The following is a 25907-nucleotide window of genomic DNA, read 5'->3' on the forward strand; positions in this document are numbered from 1 at the left end:
ATTTTTTTTATATATTTTAGCATATTTTTTAAAATTTAATGCCATTCTCAAGAATATTAGTAATTTGCTAGAAGCTCCATGCTTCAATTTAATTTGGAATTCAGAATTGAAGAATTTTGGAAATCCTGACAGAAGTTACCTTTATACATGTGCTCCTGTTCTAAATTCGAAATGTTTACAATAAATATATAAATATCGTCTTAATAATTAAAAACTATTTGATTTCATTCGTGTTTACTCTCAAATAAATTGTTTGTGTTCATACATTGAGTTATGTACATACAGAGTTTACACGATGCTATTTGTAATCCATCCAGTCATTGTCCAATTACAATATTATCAGAGACCACTTAGGGAAATTGACTACATATGAGTGTACTGCATGCAATTTCTGTTAGGTTCATTACCGTATTCTATAAATAATTAGTTTTTAACTGAAGCAGTTGGTATTCAGTTGTTAATGATAGACTCCAATGAAGATATCGTTTTAAAAGAAGTTAAATACTTGCTCCGAATCTTAAAAATGTTGGGACTGTTTCCCCGTTTGGTAGATTACGACCCGTGTTCTTCCGTATCTTTACGATTACATAATGTTCAAGTTTTTATGATTATCGGGGTAGCACTTATTTCAATTAATTTCTGGTTTTTTGTTTTCTTTTCATTCGAAAACTTTCACTATTTCTCTCTATTTAGAAGTGGCTATCAAACGGAAACCATTAATCAGTTCATTGAGTTATCCTTTTGTGTAGTGACTTCGACCTTGATATTCTATGTGAGCGCTCTAAACTCTAGAAATCAATTCTTTATTCTGAATGACCTCTTGCTCCTAGACCGCAAGTTTCTTAAGTTTAATAAAAAGTTAACTGCTACACATACTACTCATAAATATCCTTTTACACTAATTATATTTCCACTAATTAATTTGTTCTTTTCCGCACAAATGTTTATGCCATAGGAAGGAATGCACCGGTTTTCCGTTATTGCAATAATATATTATCCAATGGTACTAACTGTGTGCCTTTCACATGTGCTAATTATTATGTACTTTCTAAAAGTGGTAACAAGTCGTTTAGAAACCTTAAACTCGTCCCTTTGCGTTTTGTGGATACCCCATACAATATGTAGAGAGTTGACCGTTACATTAACATTGAGGGATCATATTTGTGATATTGTCAATAAAATAAATGCAGTGTATGGATTCACATCTTTATTATGTTTTGCTTATGGATCATACTCCATGACAGCTGAAATATTGTATTTGCTGGATACATTGACGGATCCAAAATATCCATTTCGCAGCCTCATCATCAACGTCATTTGGGTATTAACATTTTTTTCCCTATTGTTTCATTTGTCTGCTACCAGTAGTGCAATGAGTGATGAGGTGAGTCAAATATGTATTTTTGTTTAAAATGTATAAAACTTATAAAACTCTACAAACATCTGCTTAGTGGCATATCTAACTTACAAAAATAAGATAAATAGTTTTTGCATTCTGTCATTATTGCCCCCGAATAGACTTATCCTCCGATTTGACGTTTCAAGTCGCCGTCTGTTCGGATGGCTCAAGTGGCTAGAGCGCTGGGCTGTAATAACGGACAGTCGCGGTTCAGATCTCACTGATGGCAGAGGGATTTGTTATCGTGACTACATACAAGTCGACTCCGCTGCGAATAAGTACCTGAGTCGAATCCTACAGTGTACTGTAGTGTACCGTTGCGGTCTTGAACGAAAATGCTCTAACACAATTCAAGGCCTTGATCCAATATGGATTGTTGCGCCAACGATTATTATTGCCGAGTTATGACAATCTCGGTAGATGCCGGATTTTACCTAATACTAGCACTAAGTGCCAAGCATTTAGGCTCGGACGATCCTACCTACTTAAAAACTAAAGGGGCTCTGATGGTGGTCGCATACAAAAAAAAATTACAGAAGCTATCGGTTTGAAATTTGATATACTTATTTATTACGCGGTGTGCTTCAACACTTTCCGATGGAACAGGGAAATTTCACATGTAAAAATTTATAGCTGCACAGACCACATTCTAGTTCACAAAAAAATTTTCGTGAAATTTGCCACATAGGAAGTTTCTGTTTTGGCCACTTTCAAGGTTTTGTGTGAAACAAAACCTTATTAAAATTGGTTCAATATATTGTATGTATGTGTTCTATTTTTCTAGTTCTATTTTTGATATCAGATCGAGTCTTGAGGAGCGAGGGCCGCAAACATGAGTCCCAAAAAGTGAAACAGGTCTCATTCTTGGAACCTTTTTTTTTTGGTGCGTACACGGAGGTGGAAAATCTTAGAAAGGCACGTCCGCCGCAGCTCCGCCGCCCGAACGGCGGAACTACAGCGGGCGCGTGTGGGATCCACACCCACTAAAAACCACCCCCGGTCTCTCCAGCCCCAGCCCTGCGGGACCACCATTGAGGTATTACTTCGCGGGGTAGGTTTGCTCTTAGGCACTCATCCTTCTCCTATTTGCAGCTTTCCTCCTTCTTTGTTCCTTCTGCAACTCCTCCTGCATTTGGATGATTGCGGAGCCAACCGAAAGCCATTTCTCCTCGGACTCCAGCATCTCAGTAACCAAGCTCTCCGGGGTCCAGCTCCTGCCCAGCACCTGGTTTAAGCTCCTTCTCTCCATCGCAAATCGTGGGCAGTGAAACATCACATGCTCTGGATCCTCCGGTATGCCATCGCATCTGGGACAGTTCGGAGAATCATCCAACCCAAAGCGGTGCAGATACTGCCTGTAGCAACCACCGTGTCCCGTGAGGAACTGGGTAATGTGGTATTTGGTTTCCCCATGTTTTCGCTCAAGCCACACCCTAATGTTGGGAATGAGCCTGTGCGTCCACCGACCTTTCGTAGACTCGTCCTACCTGCGTTGCCAGAGATCAAGCGACTTTGACCTTGCCGCATTTCTACGCTGTGTATGCCCCTCCATATGTCTTGCATTGTACAGGACACTCATTACTTTGGCCAGAGTGTCAACCGGGATCATGCCTGCCACCACCAATCCTGCCTCATCTGATGTGGTTCTAAAAGTACTGCAAACCCTCAGAGCCATCCACCGGTAAACCGAGTTCACCTGCTTCCGTCTCTGAGAGTTTGCAAGCGCCTCTGCCCACACAGGTGACGAGTAGAGCAGGATGGAGCGCACCACTCCGGCTAGCACCAACCTCCGGCCAATATTTGGCAACATTTTTGCAAGTGCCGTGGTGGCACTGGCTGCCTTTTGGCATGCATACTCTAGGTGTTCCCTAAAACTCAATTTGGTGTCAATTATTACCCACAGGTATTTGATAGCCGGCTTTGATACGACCGTATGTCCACCGACCTCCACTTTTACAGTGTTATTTTTCCTGCGTTTCGTTATTAAGACCGCTTCCGTTTTCGCGTCCGCCAAGGTCAGCCCAGCCTTTTCTAGCCAGGACTTTACCGCTCTCACTGTTTCCGTTGCGTAAACCTCCACATCTTCTGGGTGTTTTGCTGCAACAACCACAACTAGGTCATCAGCGAAGCCGACAATCGTAGTCCCCTCTGGGACGGCAAGAGCAAGCACCCCATTATACATGATATTCCACAACAGGGGACCAAGTACCGATCCCTGTGATACCCCGGCTGTGACAATGTACTCTTTGGGGCCCTCATCCGTCCCGTACCAGAGAGTCCTCTTAGAACCTATCCACTCCATTCCGATATCTGCTCGAATAAAGTTAATAATAGCATATTACCATATTTTAGAAATTTACTTGCCAGCCCCATTAAGTGTACTCTAGTTTAAAATTTTGCCACCAGCATAAGCGATAAGATAGGACATCATTGTGAAAAGTTTGAATTCCAACTATTATGAAGAAAGTTATAGATGGATAGAAAGTTTACTATTTATTGCATTCTTAGACGTTTATGACGCCATCATCATATGTACAAGGTGAACTCATTTTAGCGGTGGATCAGAAGGGAACATCTTAGTTTTCCTCTTTAAGGTTCAATCGCGCCGGCTCTTAATAATATTTCAACCCGAGAATCGTGGAGAGGTTTTGAATAGCTTTGGACGATTGGAAACTACTAGATGCGTGTTTCTCACACTTAAGCTTTGGGGTCATTGTTTTGGCATACCTTGAATGTGTGACAAATACTCAATTTCTCTGCACTGCAAGCATATTTTGTTTTTAATAAATTTCGATGTATGCATACACTAACAATTCCCCTCTACGACTGACCTGTCTCTGATATTGGGTGAAAGATAGAGGAGTGAAGGTTCAAAATGTGTGCACCAAAAAAATGAGGCAGGTCTCATTCTCAGAACCTATGCAACCGAAAAATCAAAAAAAAAATATCTGTGGTGCATCTCTACGAAATCTAGGCCTCAAAATACTTCCGGTTCTGATATCCGTACAAATGAAGTTAATAATAATATATTTCTATATTTCAGAAATTTACCATTCCATACATAACATAAATGCGCAATTTGGTCAGTTTGAAGAAAAGCCAACTATTATTCAATAGCAAAGTTATAGAGGGTGGAACTTTTCCATTTTTTGTGAATTTCCTGGATTTTGCAATGTGTGTGACGTCATCATCGCATATCGATTCGTCAATACCACAGCAAAGTGAGCTCATATGATCGCAGGGAAACATTGACTTTTAGTTTTTTAGTCATTTGTATATCAATATCAATAATTTCAGGCAGAGATATGTGTGTATGTAGGTATATATACGTGCTAATGAAGTTTGCGGATAGTGTCTAATTCAGATAAATATATTTGTCCACTATACCAGCCGTGTTCAATATTCATAGTATATATAATATGTACATATGGTTACTTTTGTGCACGAACTAAATCTGAAATATGGGTACGATGAATTTATATACGTGCATGGACATGTATAATATTCAGTAATAGGCAGTTTGCTTGTTTAGGGTGAGGATAATGTTTATGTCTGTAATACATATGTAAGTATATCTTGTAGTCTGGAAAAATATGAAGGAATATATTAATTACAGCTATATAGGAAGCGTAGAAGTTTCTCCCATGAGATGAACACAAAACCTTTATTCTCGAAGCGCGAGCTTCCAGTATTCCGGCTTGTTTTTATTTGTTCTTCACGAACATCTTCACATTTGCTAATAATGTTGAGCTAGTAGTGTGAAGCGTATGGAATTAGTTAAAATCGGAAGAGTACTTTGCAGAGCAGGTCAGTTCTAGAAATAGCTGCTGACGTCGTTGAATTTTAAATTATTATGCAAGCGAAACTGCCACGGACTCAAAATTCCTTACATAGGGAAGCACAAAACCTTTTGAACCTGAAGCGTCCAGCGTCCATTTTCTCGACTTGTATTAATTTTCTTTGCATTACATCCAGCAGACTGTACGTTATGTTCTTGTCAAAAAACAGAACACATACAACTCCTTTTACCCCCTTTCTGAACACTCATATATGATATTTCGTACAAGAATGTCCGGATTTCAATTTTTCTCACTGAATATACGTGACGAGAGTATTCTTACTGATTGCCATAACCCTTATGTGGGCACATTCCGAGAAACTGCACCAAGTAGCTCTTGAGCATCAGATTGGCCATCTTGGGTAATGAAATTTTATTACATAGCGTAGACCACAATGGAACTGATGTCTCTTCCAAAAGATGCCAGCTATTAATCACTTCTGCCTTCTGATCAGCACATCTACTGGTGTCTGATTTATGTATTTAAAGGACAAGCTGGACTATCGAAATATCGGTGGGAGAGTCTTATCCACTAAAACCACTCTCTAACTCCATCCCTTTTCGACGCAGAACAGCCAAAAAGTATAAGGTCGCGGGCTGGACATGGTTTTGCATTCGTATCTGCGCCTTTCATGCCTCCTCTGCCGCTTTGAACCCGCACTGAATCCGCGTCATCAATGCCTAACTGCATTCCAATTCTCCCAGTACGCAAGCGTTTCCCCAATTAGACTTTCCGATATTTCCTTCCTTTCGTTCCTGAAGAAGATATGTTCCGAGTCATCAAAAATATCGTCGCAGCTGGTTTACTGTTTGCTTGTCTTTTTTGTTCATCGTTTGAAGGTGGAAAGATACAAAATCGATTGCTGGCTCCCGCAATGCAGTTATGTGAGACTTTCACTCACTAATACCACCTTTTTCCCGTGCTACCTTTCCCGGTGGGACTACTTTAAAGCGTTGCGCTGCGGGGCTGAATCAGTTTTTAATTGTGATTCGTTGTGGTTCCCTCCCCTTATTCTTCAGCAATACCCTCTTATCTTGTTCCTTTGCCTTTCTCCAAACTGGAGCTGCATACAGCAGGATGGAACTCACTACCTTAGCTATAAGCAACCTGGAAGCATGCCGTGGCTTTCCCATGTTCAGTTTCAGTCTTGCCAGGGCGACACTTGCAGTGGATTCTTTTTTATAAGTATACTGCACGTGTTGGTTATAGCTGAGCCTCCCGTCTATCATCACTCTCAAGCATTTGATGGCAGGCTTAGTAGGGATAATATGATGGCATACCACCTTGTCAGTCCGTACATCTGAGGGTGCTAATACCTCAGAGCCCATCCGTATTCGGAGGGGCATCTTCCAGGGGGATTCATTGAGTCCTCTTTGGTTTTGTATGGCACTGAACCCCCTTTCATGGCTACTGAATGATGCTAGAGGGCATGGTTTTGCAATAAAATATGGCCTACGTGCTAAGTGCGAACTGACACACTTGATGTACCTAGATGACATCAAGCTGTATGCTGGTACTGACAACCATCTTAGAAGTCTGTTGCGAATAATAGACATGTTCAGCCGTGATATTTGGATGGAGTTTGGATTAGACAAATGTCGAATCCAAGCCATCCGCAAAGGTCAATACGAGCCGCATGCCGGACATAGCATTGGTGACCTCCACATCGAAGCTATGACCGAGACAGACTTCTACAAGTACCTAGGAATTCTGCAAGGAACCCATGCTCGAGTTGGTGATCTGAAGGAAGCTCTGCTGTCCGAATTCCTGCGACGTGTAAAGCTGGTGCTGAAATCGCATCTCTCGGGGAAGAATAAAATAAGCGCGTTGAATGTATTCGCTATCCCTTCACTGGCTTATGCATTCGGAATATTGCCGTGGACGAAGACCGACCTGGAAAACGTCCAGCGGCGGATACGGACAACTATGTCCAAATTCCGAATGCATCACCCAAAGTCTGCCGTGGAGCGGATGAACCTGCCTCGTGACATCGGAGGTAGGGGCGTGGTTGACGTGGCGGCACAACATCATCGCTAAGTCGACTCGCTGCGCGCTTATTTTTACAGTAAAGAGCAGGCGAGCCCCTTGCATACGGCTGTCTGTAAGGCAGACTGTGGACTGACTCCACTTAACTTGAAGGATCGATCTTTCAATCCTCTGAGTGGGGTGAAGTCGGACCAAGAGCGGATCGAGGAATGGAAGTCGAAGGCAATGCACGGCAAACACGTGAATTGTCTTTGGCAGCCATTTGTCGATTTGCATCTGTCGAACAGGTGGCTGTGTGCTGGGGAGCTCTTTGCTGAGACGGAGGGGTTCATGTGTGCCATTCAGGATGGCGTGGTCGCCACCCGAGCTTATAAAAAGCTCATCATGAAAGAACGGGTGGAGAACGACCAGTGCAGAATGTGGTTCGGCGTTAGAGACGTTGGGCCATCTCATTTCTGGCTGTACTGTTATGGCACCGGTGCAATACATCACCAGGCATAATGCTGTATGTAAGGTTATCCATCAAAACCTTGCATATAAGCATGGGCTGATCACGGGGACATGTCCGGTTTACCGATATGAGCCGCAAGCAGTACTTGATAGTTCTGCTTACAGCATGTATTGGGACCGGCAAGTTCTGACTGATCGCCATACCGCACACAACAAGCCTGACGTACTGCTAGTTGACAAGACGGGTCGCTCCGCGTATATTATTGAAGTTGCTATCCCCCATAATAGCAACATTGAACGGAAATACGTGGAGAAGAAGGTGAACTATGAGCCATTGGCTCGTGAAATCAAAGAAATTTGGCGTCTCGAGCGGGTGGTTGTAGTTCCCATAATATTGTCAGCTACAGGTATTGTACCTAAATCCCTGACGGCTTCCCTTGATGTCCTGGGACTTTCGCACAGTCTGGTTCAAACCATGCAGAAGTACACCATTCTGCATACGTGCTCGATGTTGCGGGGGGTACTCGACGGATTCTCCCACTGACCTACCACCGGCCACCACCACCAGTGCCCCTTTAGTTTTTAAGTAGGTAGGGTCGTCCGAGCCTAAATGCTTGGCACTTAGTGCTAGTATTAGGTAAAATCCGGCATCTGCCGAGATTGTGATAACTCGGAAATAATTCTTTTACGGCGATTGGTCACGACTACAAACAGCGCTATATCGTCTGCGCAACCCACCACCGTGGCTTCCTCCGGAGGGGGGAAATTAAGTACATCGATGTACATGATGTTCCACAACAGTGGGCCTAGTACGGAGTCCTGTGGGACACCCGCAGAGACAACGTACTCCTGGGGTCCGTCATCAGTGTCATGCCAAAGCCTCTGTTCTTCTAAATAGCTAGTGACAATAGCTGCAAGATATATCAATGTTCGCTGGAGATTTCTACATTAGGTTCCAATTGCCAGAATAGAATGCATTTCTCAAACCCAGAGTCACCACCACAATCCCTTTCCGTGGATTGCCATTGCCATCGATGGCATCAGTGGTTGATCTGGCTTTACGGAACCCATACTGCTGATCTGAGAGGCCGCCTTGGCTCTCAACTACCGGGAGTAATCTATTATAGATTACCCGCTCTAATATTTTCCCCACTGTGCCCAAAAAACATATGGGTCGGTATGAGGATGGTTCATCTGGAGGTTTACCAGACTTAGGCAGAAGCACCAACTTCTGCCGCTTCCATACCATGATCTAACTACGCCTTTGCTCATCCAAAGATTTTGCAGACCAGCCTGAAATCTTTTTCCGTTTCGGCCATGATAGCTCTTTGCCCTGTGGCTCGACACATGCCTCACAGAAGACTGCCAGGTGATCGCTGTGGGTGTAGCGTTCGCTGACGTACCAGGACATACCACGTGCTCGCGCAGGGCCGACAAAGGTCAGGTCTACAACCGAGCCTTACCCCCCTTTCTGAAAGATATTTACGGCACCTTCGTTAGCCAAGACCATGTCAATCTGCGCAAAAGCCTCTAATAAACTGCGCCCCCTAGCATTTGATTCTCTGCTACCCCACCCTAGGGCCCAAGCATTGAAATCACCAGCAATCACCTTTGGACTTCGTCCCCTTGCATCGAGAACCACATTATCAAGCATTTGCTCGAATTCAGACAGTGTCAAACTTGGTGGGGCGTGCACCTGTATACATATACACTACTAATTTTCACCCACACAAAGCCACTGGCTGCCTGACTTGCAGTACATTGTATGGCTTGTCGACCACAAGCCCATATCGCCGCTCCACCAGTCGAATCTGTGACCCATACGCCACCGTGACGGTTTCTGTACGGTTCACTTATGATGGCAACCTCCATCTTAGATTCGAACGTGGTCTGCTCAAGTAAATCCTGAGCGACCCTGCAATGATTGAGGTTTATTTGAATAAACCTTATTTTCTCATTGCAGTGAGCGCCTTCCTAAATTCCGGACATTTGCCACTTCCGGCAATGTGCCGGTTATCCTGTCCCTCTTTGGCTACGCACAATAGGCATTTGGGGTCCCTATTGCACTCTCTGGCAATATGGCCTTTCTCCCCACACCTTCTGCATCGATCGGACCGATCAATGCTGTCGCCAGTTGTCTATCACAGCTTCCTGAGCTTCCTGTCTATCACCACCCCCAAGTATTTGATGGTCGGCTTGGAAGTGATGATATGATTCCCGATTCTAACACAGGTGTAATTTCTCTTTCGGCGCTTCGTGATGAGGACCGCTTCCGTTTTTTCCTCCGCAAGCGTCAAACCAGAGCTCTCCAACCCGCATTTGACAGCACTGATTGCCTCGCTTGAGTATAACTCAGCATCTTCGAGATGCTTTGCGACAACAACCAGTGCTATGTCGTCAGCGTAACCCACCACTGTGGCTTCCTCCGGAAGGGAAAATTAAGCACATCGTTGTACATGATGTTCCACAGTAGTGGACCTAATACGCAGCCCTGTAGGACACCCGCGGAAACAACGTACTCCTGCGGTCCGTCATCAGTGTCATACCAGAGCCTCCTTTCAGTTAAGTAACTATCGACGATAGCAGCGAGATGGGCGGGAATACCAACCTTCGCTAGGGATCTGCGTATTAGATTCCAATTGGCCGAATTGAATGCATTTTTCACGTCCAGGGTTACTACCACGCAATATTTGCTGGTACTACCCATTCCGTGAATTGCATCTTCGGCCAAGCCAGTAACCAATTTGATGGCATCAATGGTTGATCTGGCTTTTCGGAACCCATACTGCCGATCTGAAAGGCCGCCTTGGCCCTCAACAACGGGGAGTAATCTATTATAGATTACCCGCTCTAACATTTTCCCTATCGTGTCCAAAAGACAAATGGGTCGGTATGACGATGGTTCACCTGGAGGTTTACCAAGCTCAGGCAGAAGTACCAACTTCTGTCGCTTCCAAGCCGCCGGAAATATTCCTTCGGACATGCACGCTTCGAACAGCTCAACGAACATGTCCGGCCTGGATTTCACGGCAAGCTTAAGGGCCTTATTCGGCACTCCGTCCAGGCCCCGCGCTTTATTGTCTCCTATTCTACCGCAGATCTCCAGCAGCTCGTCTCTGGTGACTGGAGGAATTGCCGTCACATTCAGAGGTGGTTGGAATATGTCGGTGCTCTCCTCTTGCTGGGGGAATAAACCCTGGATGATTTTCAGCAAGAGGGTGGTGCGTGATCTGTTCTATAAGCACTCCCCCACGGGTTGATGTCCGCTTCTGAGCAGAGCTCCTTAAAGCATTTTGTCTTGCTTCGCTGGATGGCGAGCTTGAGGGTTTTGCGGGCTGCCTTATAGACGCACTCTTTCTCCCCCTGATCGACTCTACCTATCGCCCTCTGAGCCGCTCTTCTGGCTCGGTGGCAGGCTGATCGAAGACCGGTCAGTTCATCATTCCACCAGTAGTTTGGTCTTTTACTGGGGAATGAGCACCTCCTAGGCATAGACGCGTCACATGCTTTGGCGATGCATTGAGCCAGATGGACGGCTCTTTCCGTAGAGGTGCCTGCTTTATCAGGTTGATCTAACCACAGCTCTATGAAGGTCTGCTCATCCAAAGATTTTGCAGACCAGCCTGAAACCTTTGTCGGTTTTGGGCATGATAGCTCTTTGCCCTGTCGCTCGACACATGTCTCAAAGAAGATTGCCTGGTGATCGCTGTGGGTGTAGCGTTCGCTGACGCACCAGGACATACCACGCGCCAGCGCAGGGCTGATAAAGGTCAGGTCTACAACCGAGCCTGACCCCCCTTTCTGAAAGGTGTTTACGACACCTTCGTTAGCCAAAACCATGTCCTGCTGCGCAAAAGCCTCTAATAGACTGCGCCTCTTAGCATTTGATTCTCTGCTATCCCACTCTAGGGCCCAAGCATTGAAATCACCAGCAATCACCTTTGGCCTTCGTCCCCTTGCGTCGAGAACAAGATTATCAAGCATTTGCTCGAATTCAGACAGTGTCAAACTTGGTGGGGCGTAGCAGCTGTATACATATACACCACTTATTTTCGCCCACACAAAGCCACTGGCTGCCTGACTTGCAGTACATTGTATGGCTTGTCGACCACAAGCCCATATCGCCGCTCCACCAGTCGAATCTGTGACCCGTACGCCACCGTGACGGTTTCTGTACGGTTCACTTATGATGGCAACCTCCATCTTAGATTCGAACGTGGTCTGCTCAAGTAAATCCTGAGCGACCCTGCAATGATTGAGGTTTATTTGAATAAACCTTATTTCCTCATTGCAGTGAGCGCCTTCCTAAATTCCGGACATTTGCCACTTCCGACAATGTGCCGGTTATCCTGTCCCTCTTTGGCTACGCACAATAGGCATTTGGGGTCCCTATTGCACTCTCTGGCAATATGGCCTTTCTCCCCACACCTTCTGCATCGATCGGACCGATCAATGCTGCTGGTGCATGCCTTCGCGAAGTGCCCAAACATAAGGCATTTAAAGCACCTCTTTAGTGAAATTTGCTCCCTTAAACGGCAAACAACCCATCCAATCCGAACCCTTCCGGCATTCTCCCCAAGTGAGTTTTTCACTTGAGTGCGAAAGTCATCAGTTTTGCCACCGCTGGATCTTTTCAGCTCGAACATGAGATCCTCTTTCTGGGTTCTTCGGATTCTGTTCACATTTCCGCTTAGATCTTTTAGGTCGGGATCAGCTTTGGCATTTTTGAGTATCTCCGCATAGGAGAGATTGCCTTTACTGGAGATAATAATAGCGTCTGGACGAGTTCGCACTTTTGCTTTTCGTTTCGCTTTTTTGTTGGTAACTTTAGTCCATCCATCGTTTTCGTTCGTCTTGGGCTTCGCAACGTTGGTCGAGTTTCCTAGATTCGCTGTATGCTTTCCTCCTTCTGAGCTGTTGGTGTTGGTTTTCAGGATGTCCTCTCCGCCTTTTTTTCTCTTAGGCGCCTGCTGATTATTTAGAGGATCCCCCTCTTTTTCACGTACTCGCTTATTTCGCTGGGATTCGATGGTAGTACGGTTAGGCGTCACTTGGGTCGCTTGTGATACTGTTGGCACAGCGGGGTTCGGCGTGTTGTTATTATTCTTCTCCTCCATCTGTGATCTATTATAGAGGACTCTAATGGCCCTCACCATATTCTTTATGGCTTGGTGCACGTTGTGCTTGTCCTTGATAAACTCGGACAGCTCAACTATCTTTGCCCCAAGCTGGGTGAAGGGTAATTCCTCCGGATCGGGACTCTGCTCCGTATAAGTCCCGGCAGGGTTACTCCTTTTACATGGTCCTTCACTTTTGGCCTGTACTTTATCCTTCATCGTCTTTGGTATTGGTGGAGATCTCAAAGTTAATAAGCTTCTTTTGAATGGATCTCTTCCTTGTTCCTGGAGCACCTCCTGCTGTCGAGCTTCTTGAACATATGCGGTGGGTGTTGTCATGGTTTTTGTTGTCCAAAAAGCTGCTTTTAGTTCATCTTTGTTGGCTCTTGTTATTGGTGTTCTCGGTAAAGTCGTACTTCGCTTGAATACCTCCTTCTCTAGATCCAAATCACTTGTAGCATTATATGCCAAGGTGGCCAAGTTGTCCACCACCGAGGCACTGCGGTCGAGGGATATCGACGACCGGGAGCCCGCTTGCTCACTCCCAAAAGCCGCCGGTACTGGGGTTCCGAGCCCCTGCACCGTAAGTTTCCTCCTTCTCTCGTCTTCCATGGTGGTTTTATGTTCTGGATATCCTTCCCATAGCCATTTTGGTCCACGCACCAGAGATGAGCAAACACTAGCCCATGCACAGTCAGAAAAGAAAAGTGCATGAACACATATTTACACATCAATAGGTATGCTCCAATCCACCAGCTGGGGTCGCGCCTGATAGGAGATCTGGCAACTCCTCACAGGTCCGTCTGTCTGTCTGCTTTTCTTAAGAGATTAGATATCATCCGCTTTTGTAATTTAGCCTAAATTTGATAGGCCAGTAGCTTCCTTCAAACTACAATTTTTGTTTTTCAATATATATATATATCTCGGGAGCAACTTACTCCCTTCATGAGTACAAAGCTTTGTGCTGATAAAAGGGTAAGTTGCTCCCGAAATATATATACACTGAAAAATAAAAATTGTAATTTGGAAGAATGAAGACTTTTGGTTTTCTGTTCTGAGAATCCTTCCCATAACCATTTTTGCCTCATCTGGGCGTTTTTCCCCACCTATCTGCGCTGCGCTTGCCAATGCACGCACACCTCCGGTTGCATGCAAGTGCATGTGCATGTTCACCTCAACCGACTAGTGACAACTTTATCCGGGTCGCCGCATAGCCCATGGGGGGAGGAACATGGGTGCCCGACTGACACGTGTAGTTACTGTCAAGCAGTCTTCACATACTAAAGACTTTTGGTTTTCTGTTCTGGGTATCTTTCCCATAATCATCCTGAAGTCTTATTTTCAACGAGTTTTTTCGCTGCATCTAGAACTTTCTCATTTGTGCATTTACCACAGGAATTTCGGTGGGGTTTACATGTACTGCGAGAAACCTAGCACAGTTCACATTTCTTGGGAATAGTAATCCGTCGAGAGCGTTTCCTTCTTAATGATGACTAGACCGGCGTCGGTGCACATCCACTTCGGTTTTGTTCCGCATAGTAACAATCGTTGGCGCAACAATCCATATTTGATCAGGGCCTTGAAGTGTGTTAGAGCACTTCATTCATATCACGGTACACTACAGTAACACTGTAGGAGGCAATGTGGTCACCATTGCGCTCGCCCGAGATTATTACCCTGATTCGACTCAGATACTCATTTACAGCTGAGTCGACTGGTATCCGACATCAAATCACGATACAAATCCCACTCCCAGCAGTGAGATTTGAACCCTGACCTTCAGTACGACAGTCTTGTGCTCTAACCACTCAGCTATGCTCTAAATTAATAGTAATGGGTATTATCATAGTATCATACTTAAAGAACAACAAATATTCTTACACAAAAAATGTCATACCTGAAGCGCCGAGTTTGTTTTTAAGGTTTTTGTGTAAAACAAAACCTTATTAAAATCGATTCACTGTCTGTCTGTCACACGCACTTTTCTCCAAAACGGCTAAACCGATCCGAATGAAATTTGGTGAACATACAGGAACTATGAAATCTGACGTATACAGTAAGTGACGTAAATTTACGTGCAGTTTAAAAGGGGGCTCTCCATACATGTAAAGGGGGGATTTAAAAACTTTCTTCATCCAATATAGTCATGTGGGGTATCAAATTATCAGGTCTCAATTGGAACTTTCCGAATCTGATATTAGTTTCGCTGTGAATTGCAAAGTGCGCGAATAAGGAGTCAAAATGTACACACTTAAAGTGAGACAGGACACATTTTCGGAAATTACCCAATTTAAAAATCCGAAAAAAATCAGGAAGGTGGGCTTAGATGAAATATAGGCTTCGATATCTGTTCAAATAAACTTACTAATAGTATATTACCAACTTTAAAAATTGACTGGAAAGTCGCCGTTAAATTCATCCTAGGACTACCATTTCGTACCAGCATAGAGGATAATATTTCATATATACTATTAACGCCAAAATTATAGCAGTTAAAACTTAGAAATTTCAGGCGAATTTACTGTTTCTAAAGCCATATCGATAAGATACTGACGTCATAATAAACGAGAATAATTGACATTCGCGTGAAATATTAAAATAGCATTTATGAAAATTCTGCTTATCCCCAGCTCTTTTTAAGGTTTTGTGTAAAACAAAGCCTTATTAGAATCGGTTTAGTGTCTGTCGGTTATAGCAATTGACACCAAATTTGGTGGAAAGGTGGGAACTGTGAACGCTCACACATACAGTGAGTGACATAATTCTACATTGAATTTAAGGGGGGGTCCCCATACATGCAAAAGCGGGTGTGCATTTTCTTTCGTCAAATATAGTCATATGAAGTATTGGTTAGTACTTTACGAAGCCGATCTTAGTTTTGACGTTTGGTGAAAAGGTGTAGAGTGGGGGATGTTAAAGGTGATCATTTCTTTAACGGATCCATTCTCAGAAACTATCCGACCGAAAAATCTAAAAAGAAAATCAAGAGCTTGCTACTACCGATATTTGTGCAAATAAAGTTAATAATAGTATATTAATGTAATTTGTAATAATTGGCTGAAAAATCCCCTTAAGTTCATCCTGGTACCATGAGATGTAGGCTATGATATAAAGCATTATCCTACCAAGTTTGGTGGAAATCACACTGTTAATAACAAAGTTATAATAATAGGTCAAATTTGCTGCTTCTTTGCAAATTCAAGACTTCGAAAGTGGACATTTTCACATAATATATGCATATATTTTGTGCTGCGTAGTAATGGAATAAATGAACACTCAAATGTCTTTATAAAAGAAATACACAAAACCTTTCATACCTGAAACATCCAGCTTCCGGTTTTTCACCTTGCTTTTTTTTAATGTAATCTTTAGGAATATCATTAATTTCCTGGAAGCTGAATTTATACATTTGTGCCCTAATGTTAAAATGTAAAGTTTTGATTGATAACCCTTTAAATATAAAATATCCTCACCGAAAGTGCCTTCGTGGATACAAGGTTTTGCGTGCAAAAGAAAACAAAAGTTTCGATTCAATTTCTATTCGCCTGGATGTCTACCTGTCTATCACACCCATTTTACTCCAACTGTCTCGAAATTTAGTGGAAACAACATACAACAAGCAGAATGATTTTATGTTAAGTTTAAGAAGCCCATCCATATACATATGTGAGAGGGGAGTGTAAAGTTTTTTTTCAAAATATGGTCAATTGGGTTTCAATTGAATTGACATAAATTAGTACTTTTTAGAACTAGATTTTTCGTATCCATTGACGTTAGGACCCAAAATGTAGACACTAAAATGTCTAGCAGGTCTCGTTCTCAGAACCTAGCTAATTGAAAAAGCTAAAAATAATCGCCAAGCAAAAGCGATCATACATAGACTATGTTCAATATGTATAGCTTTACATTCACATCAATGCCACAATAAAGTGAACGAGCTAAAATACGAAAAACTATACGCAAAGGTCGTATGGGAGCGCCTTATTTTCTCCTTTTTAGCTTTTTTATAGTTATTTGTCAATTAGGCTCACTTTTTCGAAACAAGATATATGCATGCAAGCTTTCGTTTCATGTGGGAGTGATATTGTTGTTTGTGAATGAAGTAAAGCGGATATATGATATGATGATCATAATAATGATGTTTTCAATACGTACATACATCTTGGAGTTTGGGGATACATTGAGGAATATTTTGAATTTTTGGCTATCTACACGTACATACAGTGAAATTTCCTAATATAACAAAAACACCCCCAACTGAAACGTGCAGCTTCTGGTCCCTCGGCTTGTTTGTTTTCAGGGAGGCGGTGCTTGAGTTTCATTATCACCACAATTAATGCTGCACAAATGACAAGCTCCTAGAAGTTAGACAAGGGCAATGACAAACATAAACGCCTTCTGCCAGTTTTCAAACTCAAGGGCAAAGAGATTGAGAGATTAGCCTCTCCACCACCGGGCTGTCGATTTCATTTATTTCAGTTACATTTATTATTAATTGGTGTAGATTATACGGAATACATTGAAGCTTATCCAATTATTGCTAGAGGCCACTTAGAAAATTGAACGCATACGTCATAGAAAATTTCGACCTGGTTCACTACCAAATTATGTAAGTAATCAGTTTTAATTAGAAGTGTTACACTCAGTTATTAATGATAAACCGCAATGATAACATAATTTTGAAAGAAGCTAAATACTTATTCCTAATCTTAAAAATTTCCACGTTTGATAGAGTACCATCCGCATACCTATGTATCTTTACGATTACACAATTTTCAAGTCTTTGTCATTACGGGGGAGCGCTTATTGCGACCAATTTTCTATTTTATTTGTTTTTCTCCTTCAAGAATTTTCACTATTTCTCACTATTTGATAACAGTCATCAAACAGACACCATTAATCAGTTCATTGAGTTATCCTTTTGTGTAGTGACTTGGACATTGGTATATTATTTGAGCGCTCTAAATATAATACTAAAAATCAATTCTCTGTTCTAAATGATCTGGTGCTTCTAGATCGTTAAGTTAAGTTAAGTTTGTTAAGTTTAATAAGAGGCTTGGTGCTGCCCATACTTCTCATAAGTACCCCATTGCTCTAATTATTTTCCCAATTATTAACTTCTTCCTTTCCGCGCAAGTTCTTATTCCATGGGAAGGAATGCATCGGGTTTCGATTGTTGCGATAATATATTATATTATTCAGTGGTGCTGACTGTGTGCCTATCGCATGCCGTGCTCCTTATACACTTTCTAAAAGTGGTAACAAATCGTATGAAAATTTTGAACTCCTCCCTTAGCGTTTCAAGGATAGAGCATGCAAGATGTAGAGAGTTGAAAATTACATTATCATTGCGGGAGAATATTTGTGGTATTGTCAGCAAACTAAATGCAGTGTATAGATTCACATCTTTATTATGTTTTGCTTATGGAACATATACCATTACTGCTGAAATATTGTACCTATTCGATATATTGACGGATCCAAAATATCCATTTCAAAGCTTCATAGTTAATGTCCTTTTACTTTTACACAAAACCTTATTAAAATCGGTTTACCGTCTGTCTGTCTGTCTGTCTGTCTTTTTTTTTTTTTTTCGGCGTTGGAAGGTGGAGAGGTTCAAAACCTACTGCTGGCTCCTGCCACGCAGTTATGTGAGACTTCTACTCACTAAAACCACCTCCTTCTCATTCCACTCTCCCCACGGAACTCCTATCAAGTATTGCATCGCGGGGCTGGATCAGCTTTTAACTGCGGCTCATTATGGTTCTCTCCCTTCCTTGTTTTCGTCGTAGTTCTTCCTGCCTAAGCTGTTGGTGAATAGCTTGTAGTTCCCTTACAACCTGGTTCCAGGCATCCGTTGACTCCAGCATAAACTCCACAATGTTTTCCGGTGTTAAAAGCCTGTCTGCGACCGCTTCCATTCTTGTTCGGTGCGCGGTGAACCTGAGGCAATCAAATATGGCACGTTCCGCATTCTCAGCCACGTTACCACATCTTGGGCAGCATGGTGATTCGTCGTGACCAAATCGATGTAAATAAGCACGATAACCTCCATGTCCACTCAAGAATTGTGTTAACTCGTGGCTTAATTCCCCATGGTTTCGTTCAAACCATCTCCGAATATCCGGAATGATGCGGTATGTCCAACGACCAGTTTGGAACTCGTCCCATCACTGTTGCCACCGTTCGATAAATTCCCACCGTGCCAGCTTCCGTCGAAATGCGCTAGACTCTCCAGCTGCATACGTTTTGTCGTAGAGTCGCCGACTTTCCTTCGCCAAGATGTCTATGGGGAGCATCCCCGCTAGTACATATGCCGCTTCTCCTGATGTTGTCCGATATGCACTGCATGCTCGGAGTGCACTTAACCGATACGCCATTCCCAATTTTCGGCAGTTCACTTTGTTATTCAGAGCAGTTGCCCAAACTGGAGCTGCGTAGAGTAGCACGGAGCTGACTACCCTGGAGAGCAGAAGACGTCGACTTTGTCTTGGCCCACCAATGTTCGGTAGTATCCTCGAGATCGTTGTAGCGATGCAAGACGCTTTAGTTGCGGCGTACTCAATGTGTCTTTTGAAGTTGAGTCTTCTGTCAAGAATTACTCCCAAGTATTTGAGCGATGGTTGGGAGTAAATTGTTTTTCCGCCAACTTTGATTTTCACAGTTGTGTTCTTTCTTCTCTTGCTAATGAGAACTACTTCTGTTTTATGCTCGGCAAGTGAAAGGCCAGAATTTCTCAACCAGGAATTGATCTCCCATATCGCTTCATTTGCATAGATCTCGATCTCGTCTTGGTGCTTTGCAACCACCGTTATTCTGATATCATCGGCGAAGCCAATAGTTGTCACGTTGTCCGGTAGGCGTAGCGTCAACACTCCATCGTACATAACTAGCCACAGCAAGGGAGCCAGAACAGAACCCTGTGGCACTCCGCAAGTTGTCGGGAATATTTTTAGCCCATCGTCCGAGTCGCAGTAAAGTCTTCTCCCAAAGAGAAACTCGACCACAATGCGTACAATGTACTTCGGGGCTTGTATCTTGTCGAGTGCCTCGATGATTTTTTTCCATATTGCACTATTGAACGCATTTTTTACGTCGAGGGTTATTACTGCACAGCTTCTTCCTTCTTCTATTGCAGCCTGAGCCAAGCCAGTCAGCATGCTGATTGCGTCGACAGTTGATTTTGCTTTACGATATCCGAATTGTTTGTCGGAAAGGCCTCCTTCCTTTTCCGCAACAGCGAGCAGTCTGTTATATATTACTCGTTCAAATAGTTTGCCAATGGTATTGACCAGACATATCGGCCTATATGAGGAGGGGTCACTCAGTGGTTTACCTGCCTTCGGAATGAGTATTAGCTTTTGTACCTTCCATTGCCCGGGGAATTCTCCTTCCCTAAGGCATGCCGTGAAAACTTGGGCAAACATACCTGGTGCTGTCCTGGCGGCTACTTTCAGGGCAATGTTAGGGATTCCATCCGGTCCTGGAGTCTTTTTTTCAATCAATCTTTTTGCTGCGTCTAGAACCTCCTCATTTACCACTATCGGAACTTCGTCGGGATTTAAATGTACTGCAGGCAGACTTGTACCATTCAGATCCACTGGGAATAGAGTGTTCACTATATTCTGCAACAACTCTGGGCAAGTGATCGGTGGGGAGCGCTCGCCTTCTAGTGATGACATCACCGACCTATATGCGCCACCCCATGGGTCAGAATCAGCTTCAGTACACATCCGCTTGAAATGTTCGGATTTGCTCCTTGCGATAGCTACTTGCAATTTTTTCCTCGCATTTTTATATTGCACGTGTAGCTCCTCGAACTCAGGTCGGTTTCTTCTGCGCTGGGAGCGTCTCCTAGCTTTGAGGCACTTTTTCCGGCATTCCTCAATTTCAGAATTCCACCAAAAATTAGGATTTCGTCTTCGGAAAGTGCTACGTCGAGGCATAGCGGCATCGCATGCCCGCTGCAATTTTTCCACGACCTGTGAAACTTTGTTTTGTGCGCTTCCCGATAGCAATGTATCTTCCAGAAGTACCTCCTTGAACATTTCTGCGTCGAATTTCTTAGTTACCCAGCTCATCGTTATTCGTGTTAATGGCTTCAAATTATTCCTTTGCGAGGTTTGAAACATGATAGCCTGATGATCGCTGTGTGTGTACTCCTCGCTGACACGCCACTCCAAGTCTCTGATTAGGGTATCGCTGACGAAGGTGAGGTCTACCACCGATTGCAATTCTACCCTCCGGAATGTGTTGGCTCCCCCAGAGTTGGCAAGTACCACGTTCAAGCGCGAGAATGTCTCCAGCATTATTCGTCCTCTTGCGTTGGTTTCTCTGCTACCCCATTCTTCTGAACATGCGTTGAAGTCGCCGGCTATTACTTTGGGACTTGCATTGAAGGATAGTTTCTCCAGCAATGACGTGAATTCCTCTAATGTGAGGCTCGGTGCTGCGTAACAGCTATAGATATATCCCTCCAATCTTGGCACGGGTGAACCCGTCTTCTGGATGTCTTTTCGCATCTACTATAGCTTGGCTTCCGCAGCTCCATATCGCCGCCTTACTGGTTTTGTCTGCTATCCATACTCCGCTATGCAGATTTTCGTATTGTTCAGATACAATCGCAACGTCGACGTTGTTCTCGAATACGCTTTGGGAAAGTAGGTCTTGGGCCGCTCGACAGTGATTCAGATTGAGTTGCATAAACTTCATTTGACTTTATTTATGAACGTCTTTCTGAACACTGGGCATTTACTATTTCCTGCAATGTGGGCGCTGTCACTACTTTTTGCAGAATACGCACTTGGGCATTCCGTTGCAGTCCTTTGCCAGATGGCCTTGTTCTCCACATTTGCGGCACAGATTTGATCTGTCTTGGGAGCTAGTGCAAGCTTTCGCTATATGACCAACCTGCCAGCAATTATAGCATTTACGTATTGGACTCTATTCACGTAACCGACAGACTACCCATCCAATACGTACTTTGCCCACTGCAATCGCCTTTTTCGCTGCTTCAATAGGAAGACTTATCGACGCTATCTGCGTGTCACCGTACGCTTTTCTAAGTCGTAGCACATTAGACTCGCTCACTGATTGTAATCCCAATTGGGTTTGCAAGGCCTCGCAGATCTCAGATTTTGTGGTGACTTCATCCAAATCCTTGCATTCGATCACCTCCGAATCCTTACTCATTTTGACCGCCGCAGCCTCACCTAGTGATGCTTCAATTTTTTTCCGTAGGGTTTTGCCTCCGTCATCACCGGTTTTAAGTTCGAACAACAGGTCGCCTTTCTGTGGTCGTCTTATCCGCGTGACATTTGCACTCAGATCCGTCAAGGAGGCATCTGCTTTAACCTTGCGTAGGATTTCCGCGTACGTCAACTCACGGGTTTTTGTTATTATCTGTGTCTGTCCGTCTGTCTGTCTGTTTGGCTGTCTGTCCGTCACACGCATTTTTCTTGGAGACGGTTATAGCGATTGACACCAAATTTGGAAGAAAGTTGGGAACTGTAAACGCTCATACATGCAGTGAGTTACATCCTTTTACGTTGAATTTAAGGGGGGGGGGGGGGGGGGGGGGTCCCCATACATGCAAAAGGGGGGTGTAAAATTTTTTTTCATCAAATATAGTCATGTGGGGTATCAAATTAAAGGTCTCGATTAGTACTTTTCGAAGCCGGTCTTAGTTTCGACATTTCTTGGAAACGTGGGGAGTGCGGGGGGTTGAAAATGATCGTTTCTTTAAGGGGGCCATTCTCAGAAACTACCCAACCGAAAAATCTGAAAAAAATCGGAAGGCTGCCACTATATGGTGCCTTGGCTCCGAAATACCTTTCATACCGATATCTGTTCAAAGAAAGTTAATAATAGTATATTACTATAATTTTATGTAATTAGCTGTAAACCCCCCTTAAATTCATCCTAGCGGCACGAAATTCTGCAGTAATGTAGGCTATAATGTAGAGCATGATCACACCAAGTTTGATGGAAATCGCACTATTACTAATAAATTTATAATACGTCGAAGTTGTTGCTTCTTTGAAAATTGAAGACTATCAATGTCAATATCACCCGAAAGTGGACATATGCATATATTACGTGCTATGTACTAAGAAATACACAAAACCTTTCGTACCTGAAGCGTCCAGCTTCCGGTTTCCCGACTTGTTTTAATATTGTCTTGCTTGTCTGCTACCAGTAGTGCAATGAGTGGTGAGGTAAGTCAGCATAGGAATAGACATTTTTTCCTAAACCAAATACATATCTAGCATCTAGTTAAATGTAGTAGCTCTTCCTTATATTTCAGTGAATTGTGTAGTTTTTTGCTGAATGTGTTAGTTGAGTGGTTCTCTAAACTAGTACTTTCGGTTCCCAATTTCTTGCCAGAAAGTATACAATAAATCAAATCATATCCCCAAAATTGTTTGCGTTGATGCCACTGAAATTTCCCCAGATTGTTGAGTACCATTTTATTGTTTATTGCCCACATTTCTCGCGTGATCCTCTCTTAAGTTATTTGCAAACTACACTCAACCAGCAAGTGATTGTCAGCTATCATCATCATCACTAACGGCGGAACGACCGGTATCCGGTCTAGGCCTGCCCTAGTAAGCAACTCCAGACATCGCCACCGCCGAGGTCCACAAATACGATATTGCTAAAAGCTGTCTGGCGTCCTGACCTATGTCATCACTCCATCTCAGGCAGGGTCTACCTCGTCTTCGTTTTCTAACATAGACAATGCCCTTATAGACGTTAGACTTTCCGGGCTGGATTTTATCCACAACCTGACGGTCATGGTATCACTCATAGATTTTGTCGATATGTAGGCTACGGAATCGTTCATCCCCATGTAATAATAATAATAATCGTTGGCGCAACAATCCATATTGGATCAGGGCCTCGAAGTGTGTTAGAGCACTTCATTCAAGACCGTAACGGTACACTACAGTACACTGTAGGAGGCAATGTGGTCAGCATTGTGCTCCCCCGAGTTTATTACCCTGATTTGACTCAGGTACTCATTCACAGCTGAGTCGACTTGTATCCGATATCCAGTCACGATAACAAATCTCTCTGTCAATAGTGAGATTTAAACCGGGGCCTTCCGCTACGACAGCCCAGCGCTCTAACCACTTGAGCCATCCGGATACATTCTTAGGAGGATTCTTCTCTCGAACGCAGCCAAGAGTTCGCAATCCTTTTTGCTCGCCTCCTAGGAATACTTAAGGACTGACTAGATCATAGTCTTATACAGTAAGAGCTTTGATCCTTTGATGAGGCGCTTCGAGCGAAACAGCTTTTGTAAGTTGAAATAGGTAGACTGTATGCCTCGGGTTGATCTTCCCATAATGTCAATATGGCCAACGTAGACCAGTAGTTGGGCGAACTTAAAGAGGATGGTGTCTTCCGCATTTACATCTGCAACGCGAATCACTTTCTCGAGGGCCAGGTTAAAGAGGACGCATGATAGGGCATCCCCTTGTCGTAGACTGTTGTTGATGTTGAATGATCTCGAGAGTGATCTGCTGCTTTTATCTGGCCTCACACATTAGTCAGGGTCAACCTAGTCACTCTTATCAATTTCGTCGGGATACCGAACTCTCTCATGACCGTGCACAGTTTTACCCTGGTTGTGCTGGTATTGGCGGCTTTAAAGTCGATGAAAAGATGATGAAACTGATGTCCATATTCCAACAGTTTTTCCATGATATGTCACAGAGAGAAAATCTGATCTGTTGCTAATTTGCTTCACTCCAGCCTCTTTGGTATGGGCCAATGATGTTCTGGCGCTTTCCAATCTAGCAAGATAGCGAAGAATATCTTATAGATGCTACTCAGCAACGTGATACATCTATAATTAAAGCACAGCTATCATCTCACTTTTTATGTATGGGATAGATAATAATTCGTTGTCAGTCGTCAGGTGTCAAAGGGTAGTATAGGTCCCAGGGCGAAACGTGGATTGGTACCCACGATGGAGCATAAAACCTGGGAAATGCCTGCTGAACCAACACCAACAGCTCTACTACCAAACCCTATCTCCACCTCCACGTGGTGACCGCTGGGAGCTCTTTCTTAACGAAAAGCTGCAGACGGAGAAGGATGAAGGCGAGTCTCCCGCGCCTAAAAACGGGACAAATTGTACCAACTGGTCCTCCAGGTTGGGGGGTTGGGTAGGTACACGGAAAACAACTTGTTACGAAGCCACAACAGGAGCCTCGGACAAGACGCATTTTAAAACGACGGACCCGGCAACGAACACGGAATAACGATTTGCGCATTTTCTCATGGAACGTGCGCTGCCTGTACAGAGATGAAGCTGATGAGCAGCTAGCCGATACCCTGTCCCAATATAGGGTTGATATAACAGCGTTGCAAGAGATGCGATGGACAGGGACCGGTTTCCTGGAGAAGAGCCACTACACCATATATTATAGCGGTCATCCAGTAAACCATGTGCTCGGAGTAGGTTTCTTAGTCAGCCAAAAAATGAAACCTGCTGTTATCGGCTTTGAAAACATAAGCGAACCGCTATGCACTCTGCGCTTGCGAGGCAAGTTTAGAAATAAAAGCCTCATAAACGTTCACGCCCCTACAGAGGAGACTGCAGAGTCGGAGAAGGATACCTTCTACGAGGCAGTAGAACGAACCCTCGAAGTCTCTCCCAAATATGATATCAAAATCATACTTGGGGATTTTAACAGCCAAGTAGGGAAGGAGCCCATATTCAGGCGATACGTTGGCTCCCATAGCTTATACGAAAAAACAAATGATAACGGACTGCGGACTATTCAATTAGCAGGGTCACACGAAATGATTATTGCAAGTACCTGGTTCGCGCGGAAAGCGGTCCACAAACATACGTGGGCCTCTCCAGACGGGACCACTTTCAACCAAATTGACCACGTGTTGATCGAACGCCGCCACCTCTTAGCCTTGATGAATGTCAGAACATATAGGGGGGGCCAATATAGACTCTGATCACTATCTCGTTGGCATGGTGCTCCGAGCTCGAATAATAATACCTCCTAGAATCCCCTCTGACAATCAGGTGAGAGTGAACACTGAAGCCATCCACAACACAACCCTCCGCGTCACCTATATGAGGGAAAT

General features: G+C 43.8%; 1 protein-coding gene across 4 annotated transcripts in view; it reads left to right on the forward strand.

Moving 5' to 3' along the window:
• LOC119655068 (gustatory receptor 68a-like) overlaps positions 1-25907 on the forward strand; it is a 224158-nt gene that overhangs the window by 149633 nt on the left and 48618 nt on the right. Inside the window, exon 1 of one of the 4 annotated variants that reach the window (XM_038060763.1) lies at positions 475-1384. The exons of the other annotated variants lie outside the window; for them this stretch is intronic. Coding sequence (XP_037916691.1) covers positions 962-1384 — 423 coding nt within the window. The 5' untranslated portion in view covers positions 475-961. Of the gene's footprint in view, positions 1-474; positions 1385-25907 lie in introns of those variants that run through there. 4 annotated transcript variants of the gene reach the window in all.

This window comes from Hermetia illucens, chromosome 4 (genome assembly GCF_905115235.1).
Source record: "Hermetia illucens chromosome 4, iHerIll2.2.curated.20191125, whole genome shotgun sequence".
Taxonomy (NCBI): Eukaryota; Metazoa; Arthropoda; class Insecta; order Diptera; family Stratiomyidae; genus Hermetia; species Hermetia illucens.